A 20,443-nucleotide genomic window follows, 5' to 3' on the forward strand; every position below is an offset into this window, starting at 1 on the left:
TTTCTTAAATGTTCAATATATATATAAATTACAAATAACATAACTAAAATAGCAAAACATAATATAATTAAATTTTTAATTAAAAAATTTAAAAGATATAATAATATTTGAGAAAAATAAAATATTCAAAAAATTTATATATAAATAATATTATCGAGTATAGCAATAAAATATTAAATTAAAACTAAATATTTAATTACTTTAAATTAATTTTTTTTAATTTGTGTCACTTTCATATTGTGCAATTTTTTTATATACATGCAAATTTATATAATTTTAAAATAAATTTTATTTATTTTAAAAAAAATAATTTTAAATGTTTAAATAACGTGCATGATAATTTATTCACATTTATATTTTTGCATGAGTTTTAATAATATCTTGATCTTCAACATTGATAATATTTGTCAAATTAATTCTTATACTTGTTTTAAGTTTTATATTTGATGCAAAATTGTGTAAAAGTTGAAATGAAATAGTTTTAAATTTTAAGTAATAGTATTAAATTTTGAACAATTATTTTAAAAATTTGTTGTAAAAAGGTTTCAATGAGAAGATGTCATTTCTCATTAACATAATTTTATAATTGATTTTAAAGGTAAAAAATTTTGCTTTTACCTTTTACTACTTACGTTTTATTTTCAGAAATTAATAATAATATAAAAGAATTAAATTATAAAAAACTAATTTCAAATAAATAAACTTGAATTTACTTTTATATAAAACAATTATTTAGAATTAGTATTGCATTTTAGTCATTTGCTTTTATTTATAAATTAAAAAAAATAAAAGAAAAGCACAACAAAATCAACAATTAATAGTAAGCCTATATAGTCTTTTCTAAATAAATATATAAAACCAACAAACAATGATTAAATAATTAAATTAATATTTTTTACCTTCAATTGTCAAAATACGTCAAAAAAGTTATTATTGTGCTAAAACTTTTTTCTTCTTTCGCTCTAACATTTATAAATTGTAAAAAATTTTCTATAAGGTTCATCCGTACACTCTAAAACAAATAAAATATTCAAAGTTTCATAAAAAAATTCAAAAACAAAAAAAAAAGCATTGATTTTAAGTTTTTATCATGTGCATGCACAAATTATAAAAAATATAATAAAAATTGTGCATCTCATATAACAAAAAGTTATAAAAATATAATAAAAAGATTTGTGCTTTTCACAGGTTAAAAAAACTATTTCTTTACAAGCATAAAGGTTAAAAAATAGAAAAATAAAATTAACATTAAGAGTATAGTTAAAGAATAAATTATCTTCTAATGTATGTGTATTTTGATTTTTTTTAATTTAAAAATAATTAGATAAAAAAGAATTATTATAAAATCTCTAAAAATAAATATTATATTTGAAAACTTCAAATTTAAAATGACATATATTTAAATTATTAAGAAATCTATTTTATAATATCATTACATTTGAGATTTTTAGATTTGAAAAATATATATTTATATTATTAGAAAACCTATTTTAAAAGATAATATATCACTATATTTAAAAATTTTAAATTGAAAAAGATATATATTTAGATTATTTGAAAATATATTTTAAAAAATAATATATTTAAATTAGATTTTGTTGCTAGCAACTTAAAAATAATTGAATTGATCTTTTACTTAAATTTAAAAATTTTGATAATTAAATAATTTTTAAATATATATTTTATAAATATCTTAAAATTATGAAATATTTTACATGTCATTATAAAAAAAATTTAAGAATTTTCTTAGGAAAAGAGAAACCATCCACTTAAGTTTTGACGCAACAAATTTTATTAGTTTTCTATAAATGTTGTAATTGTTATAAATTTTCAAAATAAAGAATGGGAAATAATTTCATATTGAAAAAAGAACAAATAAGATAATCATTTAAATTAGAAGGAGCAAAAGTCCATTGTAATTAGACTTAAGTGGATAATGGACTATAGGCTTAGATTTTCAAGCTTGGTAGGTCTTGCATTAATTAAATAATTAATATTAATATTTAATTAATGACACAGGACACTTAGACACATGGTACTTACAGTGCAATAAATAAAATAATATTTTTTATTTTATATTTTTAAGTAATTCAGTGTATGATTAGTAAAGTTTGTCTAAAAAAAACAAACAGTTAAGTCTATCTAAAATAGATTGACAGATAAGAAAAAACAGTATGTATAAAATAAATAAATATGTCTATTCCAAATAGATAGTTTTTAATTATTAAAAACAAACGGTTTTTGTTTATTCCAAATAAACAGTTATGTTTGTAGAATAATAGACACTTAATTGGTTATATAAGCTTCTTTGGTTTTCTTAGAATATACATAAACAATTCTTAGAACTCTCTCTTTTCCTTCAATAAACTCTAGATTTTCTTTTATAAAGTTTTACTGCAAAAAACTTTATAGAAGTTTAATTATCTTGTAATACATTGGTGAATGTTCGGTGGATTGACTTCGCTAGTACAAAACGCAATCAATCTTTAGGCTTTATTCATCTTTGAGATCTATCGTCTGTAACTTTTTTATGCATTTACTAAATAAATAATACAGTGAAGGAGAATAAAATCTTAAGAAAAGTGATACTGTTACATACTTTGGAGTCTTTCATTAAAATTTCAGATTTATCATAAAACAAAATTTTCATATTTTCAATTTTTTTCACTAACATTAATATAATATCATATATGATTTATTGATTGAGGTTGACGTGATGAGTAGAATTAAAAAAAAAAAAAACCCTTGAAGTGACAAATCTAAAATTAATATGTATAAACAATATTCTAGTATTCTTTAAAAAATTATCCATTTCTCTTAAAAAGATGACATAACTTCTTCTCTTGATTAAAAAAAAAAAACCCCCACTGACAAATTGTATTTAGGATGAAAATGTCTTAGCAGATTTTTTTTTTTTTACTTTTCTTTTAACTTTCTATTGATTCTTAGATATGGAGAAGCTTTGTGTAGTGAAATATCTTTTAGTTAACGATTTAACGGTATAGTTTGAAGTTTTTGGTGGAATGAATTATCGAGGGACCGAAAATTTTCATGTCCATAGCAAAAACTTCTACTAACGGTTTTCCATAGAAGGTAGTCAAGGTACTAAAAATTTTGAAGATGCTCGAGTAACTTTTTTTGTTTAGAAAAGTAAACATTAATTGAAATGTAAGACTCAAAAATTTAGAATTAATTGACCACTGTATGTTTGTAAATTGTTTTGTTTCAATGCCAATGAAGCTTTTATTTTAGTAGTAAAAAAGATGTTTTAAAACTTTGAGTTTGATTTTAAAACTTTATTTTAAATTGTTTTGGATAATGTAAAACTTCAACTTTTATTGTATGTGGGTTTGATTGTTTAGTAATATTATAGTTTTTCAGTTTGTTATTCAATGATTGTAATTTAATTATAATATAATAATTTAGTTGACTATATAAATAAAATATTTGTTTATAATTATAACTTAAAAAATTTGTTTTTGCCAATAGAAAACATTTTCTTTTCAAACTTTTTTCTTTTAGTTTTTACTATTTTTATGTGTTACATTAAAAAGTAGTAAGCTAGCATTTGGTATCTTTTGTAATATCACCACGATAATGTAATAATTGAAGTGATCTTATTATCATGGTGATCATAACACTCGTAATTTGAAATCATTTCCTTTAATTAACAATCATTAATTTTTAGGAATTAAATATTACCGTATTTGGTATTATTAAAAATTAAAATTAATTTTGTTTAAAAGTACAAAAATAACCATGCATGTTATAATAGTTACACAAATTAATGATTTTAAGGTTGTTTAAAGATAATAATTTGTAAGATATTAATAATTTTTATTTATTTATAACAAAATATAATTAAATTATTAAATTAATAAATATATTTATTGATAGGTAAATTGATTTTTATAATATAAATTATGCAAAAAAAAATTGAATTAAAAAATAAAATCATTCTATTAAATTCATAATAAAAGAAAACAAAAAAATTATATTATACATAAAACATTAAAAAAATAAAAAAATAAAAATTATTTTTGAACTTGTTACAATGAGTATTAAGCTGAATATATACAATTTTATAATATAAAATAATTACAATTTCAAGGTGCAATACATTTTTAATTCACATATTAAATGGATAAAATTAATTATTATTAATTTAACATATCACTTTAATTTAATGAAAAAAGTTTCTTATCGTTTTGTATGAGAATTACATCACTCTCTAATTTAGCGATTTGGTAATTAAGTGTTTATCAAATTCAATGATAATCACCATAATTTTTAGAGTAATAACTTTGTATCAAATATTACCTAAAGGTGTATTTGATATGTCACCACTGTAGTTATTTTTTCGCCAGCTTACAAGAAATTTTAAAGAATTATATATCCTTTTTATCATCAAAAGAATTATGCAGATATCTTATATATGATCGTGAATGAAGATCCTAAAGACTTTTCAAATTCTAAATTACGCACGTAAGGTGTTATTTGATAATTACACATTGAATCCTAAAAGGAGATCAGTATGAAAATTACAAGTTCAAATTTTCGCTTAACATGTAGACATTCCCAAATCAACTTCTATTAAATTAACTTCGTGAAAAAAATAGAATTAATTATTTTTTAGCTTTAACCAACGTTTTATCTTCATTAGCTTATAGGATTTGAAAATTTCGGTAGTAATAGAATAGCTTCCTGTACATGGATAAAGAATAGCAAGAAGACCAGCATCCTGCTGCTTTTTCTTCTCGGATGGACATCCAAGTTCTCCTTCACTATCAGCAATCTCAATGGCTTCAAACTACTTTTTCAAGTATTCTCCATCGACTAAATATATATACAATGTTGTAATCCTGCTGCACCCCATCTTTGTTATTGCAACTCCTCTTATTATTATTATTATTTTTATGTTTGTTTCTCATGAAATTAGGGTATTAATCTTGTTTGTTGATCTGAGGCAATCCTTCCATAATGGTTAGATGTCTGAGGATTGCTATGCTAACTGGAGTTTCTTTGTTAAACGGGAACCAACTCATTGTCAAAATTAATAGAAAAACGGTTAGTCTTGGGCCCATACATATGTCAACAAGTCTAGCTGCTGCTACTTTCAACTGCTGGATAGGTGTTGCATTTGCTTCAAGGAGACACAAGCTCAATAATAGTCCTTCGCTCACACTAGAAGGCAAAATAAAAATTTTACTTTAGTCATACGCATTTGAAATCAATTTGTCTTCAATTCTGTGGGGTTGCCCCTTTTCCTCATAGTTTCTTTTTCTTTTATTTGGGGCTCAACTCATATTCAAGATATATTGTTGAGTTGTGAGCGGCGATATATTCAATGGAGTTCATTAATGTCACTGCATCCAATGGTAATACACTAGTTTTCTTTGCCATTCAAATTAAGTTTTACTTGAACGCGAGCGAGGTTATCAGTTTGGATGGCAAAATTGGTTCTCATGATGCATTACTACTATGGATCGAGTTTCAGTTTGATTTCAAGTTTATTGCTGTAGAATACTTTCATTCATGGCGTATCACTTGTTACGATTATAACACATGTTTTTAAATTGTTTATGTAGATTTGGATATGAAGATAAATGCCATTCTCAGCATTATCGTGCAAGATGATGGAGATTCATTCGCCAAGAGGGCTGAAATGTACTATCAAAAGAGACCCGAGCTCATCCAAATGCTTGAAGACTTGCGCAAATCCTATCGCTCCTTAGCTGAGAAGTATGACCAGCTGAGATCCGAAGTAAACGATGATTCTCATCGAAGCCAAATCCAAGGAGTGCAAAAGTTTGTTGAAGGTAATAAGGAATTGAATGGAGTACAATCTAATTCCCATTCCAAATCCAGTACCGCTGAAGATCCTGATCATGACACTGAATTCGACGATGATTACTCAAATGGGCAAGCTGATGAGTTTACACCAGCTGACTCTAGCAAGAGCTCAAGGATGGACCCATACGGTAAAAACCAAGATAAACAGGATATGATTAATGGCATTGGATTCCATCGCACTACAAGTGATGGTTCTCAAGCGGCCATGTTGGAAAATGAGAAGCTGTGGAATGAACTAAGGTTCAAGGTCTCCGAACTGGTCGAAGACAACTTAAGCCACCAGGCTGAGTTGATAAGGAGAAATGATGAGAAGAGAGAAACAATTAGAGATCTTTGTACCAAGCTGAACATGGTGACGCAGGGGGATGAGAACTGGTCTGTGAAGAGCAGGAGCTCTTTGGTAAGCCATAAAGTTTTGAAGAAAAGTCAGTCTCAATTATCAAGACTAAAGAGACTATTCCTTGGGAGGTTTCTGAAATGAAATACTAAGGTTGGTTTCTCCAGGATTTAAAACCAATCAGCACCTATCTATCCAGTTGTTTTAATAGTTTCTTCTCCATTTCAGTTATATAGTATGATCGTTAATTTAAACTTGTCTGAGTTCTTTTAAGAAGGAGAAAAAATTTTTTTTTGGTGTGTTACTATATATAAAGAGAGGAAGATGATGTGTCCACACAATAAATTGTGGCAGTATTACTGTATTTCTTTGAGCATTAGCCAAATGCCACTACTAGATGTGTCCACACAATAAATTTGGGGGACGTGGGGGGGGGGAGAGGGGGAAGGGGGAATACAACAATAAAAGATGTAAAACTCAAGCTACGTACTAATAGTCAAACAAATTCTACAATATGCTACATATATATTTTTCATACTTTAAAAATTTTTGTTAAGTGCGGTTGTATTTTTGCTGTCAGTTTTCAAAAGTTAATTTTGCATTTTTGAAGTCGTTTTTTTTTTTTTAGTTCCAGTATATCTTTTTGGAAGATTTAAATGTTATCAATTTGTGACATGATCCTCAAAGTTAGGAAAGTGTGACAGATAAATCTTGATGTAGCAGTTGAAGTAGTTAAACAAATTAATCTTGTATTCTTTATTTATATTCATATAGAGAAAGATTCACTTACATAAGTGTAAAATTAAAAAGTTTTATATTTTTTTTAATCATTGATGTCAATAGATCTAATGAATGATAGAGATAAGTAAAAAAAAAAGAAAAAAATGATTGAATTTTATTCTTTAAATGTATTAAAATCAATTATTATAAAAAGATGTAAAACTTGTTTATTGTACACTGGTATAAATTTGATCTCTCCTTCTGAAGATATAAATTGCTGTTTGAAATCAAAATGAAGGTTATCTTCAAAGTATTCTCAAACAGCTCCTTCATTTTTTCTTTTCTCTCCTTGGTTTCCGGTGCCTTTAATTGTTATTAAGCTTATTTATGGTTTTAGTGGGTTTGAAAGCTACGGATAGTTGAGTGAAAACACCAGCAAACACAACTAGCAAGCTTCTATCAACTCAAGCAACTCTCTTTGCCTCCAACTCGTGTTTTCTTTGGTGAAAACTATCAGATGTGGGTTGTCAAAATGAAGTCCTATCCGTGCGCCTTTAATTTGTGGGATGTGGTCGAAATTGATAAGGAACCACCTCATTTACCAACAAGTCTAACTATAAATCAAATGAAGAATTACAGTGAAGTGTAAGTTAAAAGGTACAAAGCCAAGAATTACGTTGAATCATCAGTTTTTGATGAAATCTTCATAAGAATTATGGCATGTGAGACAGCAAACCAAGCTTGGGAAATGATTAAAGATGAATTTCAAGGCATTGTAAATAGGTGCAAATACTCAACCTCACAAGAGATTATGAAATCTTCAAGATGAAAGAGCTTGAAACTCTTAAATGAGTACAATGATAGACTCATGAAGAAAACAAGCTCAGATTACTCGAAGAGAAAATGACAGACCAAAGAGTTGTAGAGAAAGTTCTTGTCAACTTACCTAAGAGGTTTGAATTCAAAACCTTTTCACTTGAAGACTCCAAAGACATGACCAAGATATCTTTGGCAAAATTAAAACAAGCTCAGATTACTTGAAGAGGAGATGACAGACAACAGAGTTGTAGAGAAAGTTCTTGTCAGTCTACCAATGAGGCTTGAATTCAAAATCTATTCACTTGAAGACTCCGAAGACTTGACCAAGATATCTTTGGCAGAATAAATGAATGCTCTGCAGCACAAGAGCAAAGAATTAGGCTAGAGGATTCAACTGAAGGTGCATTTGCTGCCAATGAAAAAGAAAAAAATGTAATTAGATGGCAAGAACAAAAAATCAAAGACATAAGAAAAAAAAATTATGGAAAAGGTGGAAAGAAAGGCAAATTTCCACCCTCTTCTCATTGCAAATAAACCACATGCTAGAAGAAATTTTGCTGGTGCAGATCTAACATACAATGTAGGTCTTGTAAACAACTTGGCCACACATGGAAAAGGTGTGCAAAAACAAAAATAAGCAATAAGATCAACAAGCAAGTGTTGCTGACAACCAGGTACAGTAAAAAGAACACGTCTTTATGGAATCTTGCTAGACAATCAGAAATTGCTCAAGTGCATATCTCATTGACAGTGGATACACTCACCATATGCATTTGACATTATGTTCAAACATTTGGATAGGACCTGCTCATCCAAAATCAAAATGGAAAATGGTGAGTTCAAATAAGTCAAAGGAATAGTAGTGGCAATTGACATACCAATAGTGACTAAACTCATTTAAGATGTTATTATGTGCCTCAAATATATCAAAATCTTTTGTGTGGGACAATTGCTAAAAAAAACTACTCCTTAATCTTCAAAGACAAAGCATGCATTATTGTTTGCGTAACTTATTTATGTTGAACCCACTGAAATTAAAAATTTAAAAAGAAAATAAAAATTCTTAAAATTTCTTGTGTATATTATATTATTTTTATATATGGTTATAAATTTTTTATTTGATACAATTTGACAAGTAATAAAAATTTTTGATTAAAATGTGAAATGTGATATATTTTCAAATATATTATCACATAGATTAATCTTTAAATTTTACTTATTTAAAAATATTATTTACTTTCTAATGAACTTTCATCTCGGTAGCAAGAAGGAAGCCTTCAAACCTTTAAATCTTTAGGTTCAAGTTCTACCAAGTACGAGTTTTGTCCAAAATGGCATATTTGATTAGTTGGTTGTTAATTTGATTTGCTCATTGGTTTCTCCTTGACGTATATTAAAAATTATTTAATTATAATCATAATTTGTTCAAATACATATAATTTCATAAAAAATATTGTTTATTCTTGTATCTAAACACATCATTTGTTTTATTCTTTTAGAAAAAAAGATAAATAATAATAAAATAAAAATGAAATATGTAGATATCTCATTTCGTTTGAAGCTTCTAATCGAATGGTCATTTTTGGTTTGGATTTCATTTGGACTATTGGGTTTTCAAAATATTTATTAGGCCTTCAAAATTGATATGGAATAGTTAGGCTATGAATAGACCCATTCAGCTGGTGTTGGGATTCTGAGCCCAATAAATAGGGTAGATAGCTTTCTTTTTTGTTTTATTTCTTTAAACCAAAAAAAATCAAGAGCTTTTTTTTGAGGAATCATATTTGACTAAAATTGGAAACTAAATCATAGGAATTATTGTTCAAAATCAAAGCAAAAATCAAGCCATGAGTATGATCAAATCTATTTATGACAGATCCAATCTCTGCCATTCAGGGAAAATCCCTAAAATCATTGTTCAAAGTTCTATATAAATCATGCCAACACAGGTAGAGATTACACAGAAATTATAGAAAAACTCATAAGCAAGATTTAGCAATCTTAGGCGTTAAAAAGTGCTCCTCGGTTTTGGGTTTCAATTTTGGGATTTTGCTTTTAAGAAGTAATTTTTGGTTATGAATTTTTAGTTGTGAATTGAAGTTTCTGGGTTGATTTTTTGGGAATTGTTTTGAATTTCAGGGATTGAGTTTCTAGGATTCTTAGAGCTATATGGAGATTTTAGGGCTTTGGGTTGTTTTTTAGGAATTTGGTTTGATTTTTGGGTTTTTTGGCTTAAAAGTTTAAATTTTTTGATGAGTTTTATGACAGTCAGAGGAACTCACGATGGTCAAGTTTTGGTATTCATGGTAATTTCTAGGTTGGGTTGAATTTTTTGGAAACCATTTGAATTTCACAGCACTAGAATTTGTGTTTAGGCTATTAGTTGAAATTTTCATTTATGTTTTCAGAGAGATGGTAAAGAGAATTTTTTCTAGCGAGAGAGAGAGAGAGAGAGAGAGGAGAAGAGGCATATAAGGGTTGGTTAACTTTCTTGGCTTTTATACCACATTGGAACGACATCATTTTGGAAAAAGCTTTGACCTATGTGAACCCAGTTAACTTGCTAGTGATCTATGCATAGGGATGGCATCGGGTCGGGTTCGAGGCGGGTTTTGCTTGCCCCGAACCCGACCCAATTTTATGCTTATAAACCCAAACCCGACCTGAATTTTTTTAATACCCGAATTCGACCCAACCCGAAATTAATAAAATATTATTTTTTAAAATATAAAATATTATTTTTTAAATATAAATATTTAAAAATATCATTATATAAATATATATATATATATAAATAAATAATTAATTAATTAAAAAATAATTTTTTAATAATATCGGGTCGGGTAGGGTCGGGTTTTAGGCATACCCGAACCCGACCCGACCTCGACCCGAAACCCGAAATTCAAAAAAAAAAAAAACCGACCCTATAGGGTCGGGTCGGGTCGAAACCCGTTGGGAACGGGCTTGATTGCCGTCCCTATCTATGCACCTACTTGCCTAGAATCTTACCCGATTGCAAGGTTTGGCTTTTTTATTTTTATTTTTATTTTTATTTTATTTTTTAATTTTATGTTTTTTTATACATATATTTTTGTTTATTTATTTATTTTAATTATAATTGAATTAATTAGAAAAAAAATTTGACATTAATTATAATATATATTTTGCATGATTTTACAATAAATTTGCATGATATGATTTTATATTTATTGCATGATATGATTATATGTTTATTTGTATGATTATATTTAATTGTATGATTTTGTGTGACTTATATTTGCATGATTAATTAATATCTGCATGATTTTTTTCCTGATATTTTGTTGCATGATTTGTTGCATGATATATTATATTATTGCATAATATTTATATTATTGCATTATTTGCATGATAATTTTTGCTTATTTTAAATTTTTTCTCAAAATAAAAAGAAAAATAGTTTTCATAAAATCCTACCAACATGTTGGAGAAAACTTTTTGATAGAAAATCTTACCAACATATTAGAAGATATTTTTAAAAATAAATTATTTTTTATAAAAATTAGATTTTGAATTTTTGATGATGGAATTATTAAGAGTATTGCAAATAATAATCTTTACGTAATTTCTTAGGAGAGAAAATCCTTTTCTAAATTTTATCAATATATTAGAGAATTTAGATAAAAAATTTTCTATAATAAGATTCTAAATCTCATTTTTTGTCACAAATAAAAGTTTTTTTTCACAAAAATTAAATGAATCTGATGGCAGAGCCATTTCAAAGCATGACAAATAGTCTCCTTGAATACTGCTAAGGTAAGGAAATATTCTTAAATTATTACCAACATATTTGAGTAATTTAAGGAAAATTTTCAATATTAAATTATTTGGTAAACTATAAAGATTATTTTTAGATTTGGATAACTTGAAATCAAACTGGTACCATCTTTAGATGGGTGCTATGAGGGTGTTATAATCTTCCTGATGCATAATCGCACTCTTTAACCCAAATTTGGTTTTGTAGACCAGAATTTACCATTTAAGGATTCCTAAGTCAAGTTTGGGATTCCTTTTTAAAATGGGACATATTCAGTTAGGTAGCCAATCCCATATAAACAAAAAAATTAGTAGCAACACCTTTAATCTATGTCTAGTGATAGGTCAACGAATCTATTCGTTATGATAGTTTGGTGACTCCACTAGGGACATTGAGAGCAGGCTAGTAAATGATTTCTTGTTATCCAAGCCTAACTTAATAAATTTTTATAAAAATTTATTTTTTATTTATTTAGTTATCATATCTGTCATTCACTTACATATGTATAACATGAGCTTTACACTCAAGTTCTGTCCCTTAAAAGGGTGTAAAGTACCTCCACCTTTGTAAGATTTTATGTCTCCATATGGGCTAGCAAAACACTCTCACACAAATTGAATCTTTTTTGTTTATAGCCTATAATGGGTGAGGATTGGGGTGCTTTACTAGTCTACGATCGATAGTGATGTAAAGAACAATTTGAAAACTTTTAGAAGTAACCCAAACTACATATAGATAACCTTATGAGATTAACCCATAGGTAAAGCCATGTTCCCTTTACTTTTTAGAATTAAATCGAAGTTTAGAATCATATTATTATTGTATTTTATTTTTTTTGTTAATATGTTTACTTTCTATAAATTGAGACAATTAACTAATTTTTTTATTTGTTTTTCTTGTAGCATATTCATAAAACATGCATACAAATTACATAGCATATCTGCCCTAAAGATATTTTAACAAAAGCTTTCATAGAAGTCACTGAACGTCTAGTTTGCATTTCATCTATGTTCTTCAAGTGTAAGTCAACCAATGACTTAAAGGTAGAATAAAAAAAAGGCAACAAAAGGAAGAAGATTGCTTACCACCTGACCATGTCACCATTTGCCTAAAGAAGTTTGTTTGCTTTTCAATCAAAATGATTTAAAATACTTGTCACATATATGAAAGAATATGGGTCAATCCAGACAATTAACCTTTTGTGAGACGTATGGTCATATTATACATCTCCTTTCAGTGGTAGTTGAAAACCTTTTATTAGAGCAGCTATGCAAATTTAATATCCCATATATATATATATGTTTCATCTTTAATGAGGTTAACATGACATTAATTATAGAGGAGTACTCTATATTGATGGGTTTGTATCTCTAATTGCCAGATAAGATATATGTTAAAAGGTAAAAACTAGCATTTCATAAAAAATTAGCTGATTTCATATGAGTTAAAAAGAAATATGTAAATGTAAAAGTTCAAGAAAGAAATGACCATATTTATCTACCTTAGATATTTTTTTTACGTTTTCATCATAAAAACTTGGATGATGACCAAGGGTTGGCCATATTTGTTTTAGCTATATATGGCATGGTGGTCTTTCCTAGAATCTTAGGTCATATTACGATAGAAGTGATTGACTTTTTTTGGCATTTGAAAAAAGGTTGCAATTTCTCACCAGTAATCTTAACTGAAATAATTAGATCCCTAAATCATTGTCATCAGAAAGAGAAAGAACGTTTTGTTAGATGTGTGCCATTATTATATTTGTGGATGAAGAGTCACTTTGAATGAAAGAAGAATGCATTTTTGAAACTTTACCTCTATAATTGAGCCCTAATTAAGAAGTTTTGCAAGAGTGAATGGCTGAAGTCTAAATTTAAGGAAGAATGGATAGTTTTGCTACAAGGTTTTACTTACACTAGGTGAAATGGTTAGTTCCATGGATGAATCATGAACCAATATTATATCAATGTGGAGATGAAACTAAGGTTTCACTTCTGGGTTTATGAAGAGTAACAAGTTATGCATTACTTTTGGTACAATGCAGTTTGGGGCTAAGTAATTCGTTCTTATGACATACAAGCTCGCTTAATCAAATTTTTTATATAGTGAGCCAAAAATGTTGCAAAAGGTGGATAATGTGATCAAGGCATGGATGAAGCCCAAGAAAGTGAGTCTCGAATTGTTTATTGACAAATCACTTATGGATATTTGGTGTGGAGAGCAAAAAAAGGCAAGAAAGTTATGTTTATGCTTAGAGACCATTGCTAATTAGTGAATTAGGAATTGGATGAGATACTGTCAAAGTTAGAATTTGCAAGGAAAAAATTTAAAGCTAAGAAGTACAAGATAAAGTAAGAGATTCAAAGGCTTCAAAAAGAGAGAAAACATTGGAAAGACAAAGAAAAAAAGGTAAAAGTTAGAATTCACAAGATCTTTAATGAGCGTGATACATTGGTTAATGATTTGGTTGAACTACTTTAACAACACAAGAGTTTAAGAGCTAAGAGTAATGCCAAAAGATTACTCAAAAACGTGTCATTGTCCTTAATAAGTTGATGGAGCTATACCAAAAGCATAAGAAATTATGCATCCAAGTGAAGACTAAAGAAATAAATATCACCAATTTGACTTGTAAAAATGAGAAGTTGAAAAGAGAATGTTCCCAGATAAAGGATGAATGCATAGAAACCTAAAAAGAGAATGAGATGCTCAGATAGTGTATTCAGGCATTGAAGTAGAATTTGAATAAATAAGGAGATCACATTGTTGCACTTACAAGATAGCATAAAGAACTATCATACCAAGTGTGGTTTGGCAAAAGAGAAAATTTGGGAAGGGAAAGGTACATAGAGCATCTTGCAACCTAAATAAATAAGGCAGTGATCAAGGTAGGAGATATGATGGAAAAAGCTGAGGCACTAAAAACATTGATCACACCAATAAAAAAGCATGGATAGCGTTTATTAAACTTCATAGAGAAAGCCAAAGATCAATATGTGTAGATTAAATATTTTTACAAATGAAAAATAATAGACTTAGTGTAAAATAGACTTTTATGGAATAAATGAAAGTTTTTTTTTTTGTTAAAATCTTTGAAAGGAAAATATTCTTATTTTTCATGCATTGCATTCATTCATTCGTAGTTAATTTTTATCATGTTAGTTCATAATAAGTCCATTAATTTAAAACTATGGTATATATGGTTTAAGGATAGCTTGACCAACTCAACATCAGTATAACACTAAGCTCAAGCTAGAAAAATAGAGTAAGAGAACATGAACTGCTTTGAAAAAATAAAAATGGCCTAAAAAAAGCTTAAAAAAGAGTTAAATAAAATCCTTAAAACACTAGGCAAACTGAACAAAGGAAAGAAAGTAGAAGAAGATAATGGCCTTAAAGACCATTTTTCACAAGAGGTTGCCGACCCTCTATATCCTTTTGGTTATGGTCCATATCTGGCCTAGTTTACTTAAGGAATTTCTTTATAATAATTCACATCCCTTATAGAACATTCCTATTTTGGGATGCTTTTATGTCGATTCAGGGGTAATTTTAAAATTTTGCTAGTCTTGTCTTTATAAAAAAGGTAACTGAATCAGTTCCAGTCCAAGCCCCTAATTTAGATAGTTCAAAAGGGAAGTTGAAGTTGAAATTGATCAAATTTTTAAAAAACTCAAAGGCTAATCAAAAGAAAAACATGTTTGAAAAAAGGCTATGAACTATAGAAAGAATTGATTTCTATGATTCTATAAATGTAGTTGGGCTTTGCACGTCCTATTAAATAGAGCCTGTATTCATTTTTGGAAAAAGCTTGTTCGAGCATTCATTACCCAATACTGGCATATCATAGACTTTGCCTTTGGTTGCCTTCCTTTACAAAGCATAGAGAAAGAGGCAATAAATTCTTTCAAAGAATATGCTTAACGATGAAGGGATATGATTGCTCAAGTTTAACCATCTTTGATTATAAATGAGGCTACAACACTATTTGTTAGCTCACTAAATGCATGCTATTGTTAAAAGATAATAAGGAATGCAACAAAGAATTTTGCTGACATGGTCATATCAAGGGAGATAAACGAGAATGCCATAAAAAGTGAAAAGCTTAAAGAGGATAAGGCAAATGGCATAAAGGATGTGGGTACACTGAGAAGGGAAAGAAAAAATGTTCAAGCTGTAATGTATGAAGGAAACAGGTTGAAGGTTTTACCCTACACTATCCTTATTCGATGTACCAATCTTATTATCCATAAATAATCTTTCTCTGAATCTTTATTTTCACCATCCAGTCAAATAGTTAATTCTTTACACAAGTCCTTATTCCTAATTTATTGCTGGACCGTTAAGCGGTAAAAAAAAGATCAAGAAACATTTTGGAAAAAATCCTAATTCTAATTTTTGATCTTTTACCTCTACTGGCAAAGTACTAGTACCTCACCCCAATACCTTTGGAAGCAATTTGAATCCATTAGCCAAGAATTATGATCCAAATGATAAATGTGATTATCACATGGGGGTAATTGGGTACTCGATTGAGAAATGCAAGTAGTTGAAAGAGAAGATTGAAAATCTTAACAATAATGGCACTCTGACCCAAGAACATTTTAAGTAATGGAAAGTTGTTTTATCATACGTTAATTGTTCATTGTAAATTGATTTCTTAAACATGAAATCATTGGTTTCTAATGAGTTTTGATTTTTTGGATTCCTACATATGCATGTGAAAAAATCTCAAAATAATTGGTGATTACTATTAAGAATGAGCATCCTAAGCTATTTTTTTTTAACATTTCATTCTTTTCAATTGGAAGATTAAAAACCTTGAGAATTTCTAGGGATAAAAGTTTTAGAATCCCACCCCATTTGACATGATAAATCCTAAAAATTATTCATTTAGGCTATGAACAATGTGATGGTCAATTAATTTGTAAATCTTTAAAGGCATTCTCCTAAGCTTTTTGGATTTTAGTGATTTAATAAATGTCAGGGCTATTTCAAAACTCTTCACCACCTAATTTCCTTCACAAATCCCAAATTTCTTAAGCCATATTTTTCCAATTTGTTTAGTATTTTGGCTTGTGCTACATTTTTCTTCTTTTTCAATTTGTCACCAAGCAATCCTCTATACTTACTTTGAGGCAAATTTATTAAAAAAGTCTAATTTACTTGATGACACAAATAACCCTTTTGACTATTGTGATTGATGAACATTTAAATGGGTTTGTTATCAAAATGAATTATGAGTATGAGATGCCAAAAAAAAAAAAAAAACTACAGTTGATTGTGAAATCATGCATGTGGGCCATTCAAATGAACCTAAAGTTAATTAGAAAATAAGTTATCTCCTAAGAATTACTTTTCAGTCGGTATCCATATGTGAAATGAAAAATAGCCATCTTTTAAATTCATTTCACAAAAGAAAAAAATCCATTTGCTACCCCTTTAAACCTATTAATTTTTCATTTTGAATGAACCCTAACCAAAAATTACCTTCCAAATCTTGAGAAAAGTTAAAAAAAAAGGAGAGGGGGATCTCATCAAAGTGGCATGTAATCTTGTGTTGAGGTTAGAAAATAATGACTTATGTTAAGGCAACAAAACTTAAAAAAAGATGAGTTCTAAAAATTTTGAACTCATGTAAAAAACAAAGAAAGAAAGAAAAGGAAGAAACGAAAAATAAAAAGAAAGGTGAAAAGTGAAAAGATATATTTTGAGAAATGGAAAGATGTCTCTAGAAAAGAAATGACCCTTGGTGTGATCACCTTTAAATATATTTTTAGGTTTATTTATCCTTCTTTTAAAACCTTAAACCTTGGCCTATGGTACGTCCTTCAAAAAGTTCATTTTGATCATGTGTGAATACGTAAGTTGAAAGCTTATTCCTTAGAAAAATCACTATGATTTGGTTTTAGATGAATTTTGAATACTCAAATGTTTGATGGAATAATAAAAAAAAAAAGAAGAAAAAGAAAAGTAAAGAATGAAGCTCTAGGGTGAAAACCCAAAAATGGCAATCTAAAGCAAGATTGAAACTCTGAAAGTAACTCATGACTTTACATACAGCACCAAAAAGACATTTTGAATAAACTAAGGGATGTTGGAGACTTTTTTTAAAAACACAAAGAGATTAATCTTGCTATGAAAATTTTCTCTAAAATTTGGGCCTTGTTTCTCTTTCAAACCTGAAATTTAAACATGCCATAGTTGGTTTTGACATTTATTAAAATACTGTATATTTAGAATTGAAAGGAGTACAAAAATAGATTACACTTTATAAGACGATTTTTATTTATGAGCGCAAATGAAAATATGTTCTTGTTCTCATTTTTTTAGTAACTAAGATCCTTCCTTATGTGCCAAACCATCATTTCTTTTTGAAAAATATTGAGTTGTGATTCATCATCTTTATTCTAGGTAGTAATCACAGATTTTTAAGAGATTTGATCACATGTGAAAAAGAGTTAATAAGGGCAATTTCTATTGCAATTTTTGGGAAGTTTTAAAAAATGTTCAAAACGTATTGAATCTCAATACTCGTGGTGGGAGACATGTAAATGCTATGTTGAAAAAACCTTTCTAGGGCAAGAAAAAATGAAATGAGGAAAAAGCTTGATCCATAATGACTAGGGCAATGAAACAAGAAAGGTGAAAAAGCTAGATTCCATTTATTTGAAAAGAAATCTAGACTGATAGGGAAAAAATGAAAAATGAAAAAAGCCTAAGAAGATGTTTTGTAGACCAAATGATGAAAATTGCTAGTTATGACCAAATAATCAATTAATGGAATTTGCAAAGTGAATTTGAAATCATTAATTTTGAGAAGCTAAAAAGAAAAATAAGATATAGTAGCTTGAGAACCTAACTACCACAATTAGAATTGCATGACATTGATTGACATTTCCATTACATATATTGTATTCATGGTAGTTGTTAAATGGATAAAAAGTTTTGTTTCTAGATATTGAAATTAATAGGATGAAGCATTTTTTGAAAAGGTCTTCATAGGATGAGAAAGGTTTTTGAGATAAGGTTTTGACCCTTGGATTGTTAAGATTTTGACCCTCAATCTTGGGATCTTTGTAAAACTTACATCTTTGCAACTTTTGAAATCTTTACAAATCTTGAAACCTTTATACATCTTGCAAATCTTTATGTACCTTTAAATTGTTATCAATTTTGAACCTTTGTAAAGCTTGAATCCTTTATGAAGTGTTTTATATGTCATTTGCATTACATACATTGCTTATGGGAATATCCAATGCATGTATTTAGAACAAAGATGTCACTAGATTTCACATGGTGAATGTGAATGTGAAGAATTTTCAATAAAGAAACTTTGAATTCTCGATGGAGAAGAAACTTTTGAGGTAGGATTTTTAATTTTTGAAGAAAGAGTTTTTAAAATTGTTAAGCTTCTTTATACATGAGCCATTTCTTAATTAAAGTTATTGAGCCTCTGTATAGAGAAGCCCATTTCTTAATTTAAAGTTATTGTGCCTCTATATAAAGGAGCCCAATTCTTAATTTAAAGTTTTTAAACCTTTATATAGAGGAGCCCATTTATTAGCCTTTGTATAAAAAGCCCATTTCTTAATTTAAAGTTCCCATTTCCTACTTTAAAGTTTTTTAAGTTGTTAAACCTCAATTTAAAGGAGTCCATTTCTTAATTCATTTTTTAAGTTACATGCCTCTGTTTAAAAGATCCTTTTTAAAATTGCTTGAGTTAAATTGGATGTAATGGTTGTTTATATCTTTGCATCATTTCTATTTCATATAAATATGTAAAGAGAGGCAACAGTAGACACCTAATTTTTTGGAGCTTTTAATCAAATGGTCATTTTCAATTTGGATTTCATCAGCACTTTTAGGCTTTTGAAATATTTACTAGGCCTTCAGAATTGATTTGGAATAGTTGGACTATGGATTTACCCATTCAGCTGGCATTGGGATTTTGAGCCCAATAAACAAGGCTGATAGCTTTTCTTTTTGTTTTATTACTTTAAACCCAAAAAAATAAATAAATAATAAATAATAAAAAAGGAAAGAAAATTCAAAATCAAAGAAAAAATCAAGCCATGAGCATGATCAAATCTGTTTATGGCAAATCCAATCTTTGCCATTCAAGAAAAATCCCTAAAATAATTATTCAAAGTTTTATATACATCATTCCAACACTTATGATGTATAATCTCTATGCAATCTTAGGCATTAAAAATTTTTCTTGGGTTTTGGGTTTTAATTTTAGGATTTCAGCATTATGAAGTAATTTTTGGTTTTGAATTTTTAGTTATAGATTGAAGTTTCTGGGTTGTTTTTTGGGATTATTTTGAATTTTTGGGATTAAGTGATTCTTTTTAGGTTTTTGGAGATTTTTAAAGATTATTAGGTTTGGGGTTGTTTTTTGGGATTATTTTGAATTTTGGGGATTAAGTGAATTTTTTTTTTTGGGTTCTTGGAGATTTTTCAAGATTTTTAGGTTTGGGGTTGTTTTTTGGGAGTTTGATTTGATTTATGGGTTTTTTTGGTTTGAAGCTTTGAATTCTTTTAGTGAGTTTTATGATGGGCAGAAGAACTCACAGTGGTCGAGTTCTGAAATTCAAGGTAGTTTTCTGGGTTGGGTTGAATTTTTTGATGTCCGTTTGAATTTCATAATGCTAGAATTTGGGTTTAGGCTACCAGTTGAATTTTCCATTTCAGTTTTTAAGGGAAGAAAGAGAGAATTTTTTTTATAAAGAGAGAGAGAGAGAGGAGAAGAGCCATATGAGGGTTAGCTGATTTTTTTGGTTATTATACAACATTGGAACAACACTACTTTGGAAAAGGATTTGACCCGCTTGAACCTCGTTGACCTGCCAATGAGCCTACCTACCAACTTAGGATCCTACCTAATCGCAAGGTTTTGTTTTTCTTTTTCTTTA

General features: G+C 28.2%; 1 protein-coding gene across 1 annotated transcript; it reads left to right on the plus strand.

The window, feature by feature from the left end:
• The first annotated feature begins 5,052 nt into the window (after nt 1-5,052).
• LOC111308480 (protein NETWORKED 3A-like) lies at nt 5,053-6,596 on the plus strand. The gene is made up of 2 exons (XM_022906808.2): nt 5,053-5,378; nt 5,589-6,596. Exons 1-2 carry the CDS (start codon nt 5,348-5,350, stop codon nt 6,332-6,334), a joined length of 777 nt encoding a protein of 258 aa, XP_022762543.2. The 5' UTR covers nt 5,053-5,347; the 3' UTR covers nt 6,335-6,596.
• Nucleotides 6,597-20,443: the final 13,847 nt, after the last annotated feature.

This window comes from Durio zibethinus, chromosome 2 (assembly GCF_047325235.1).
Source record: "Durio zibethinus cultivar Kanyao isolate XHJ-2024 chromosome 2, ASM4732523v1, whole genome shotgun sequence".
NCBI lineage: Eukaryota > Viridiplantae > Streptophyta > Magnoliopsida > Malvales > Malvaceae > Durio > Durio zibethinus.

Bases quoted from the DNA above. Each gene is read 5' to 3' on its own strand.
- LOC111308480 (XM_022906808.2), top strand. From the start codon at position 5,348: ATGGAGTTCATTAATGTCACTGCATCCAATG. The intron at 5,379-5,588 runs GTAATACACTAG...TTGTTTATGTAG, and splicing joins TAATGTCACTGCATCCAATG to ATTTGGATATGAAGATAAAT.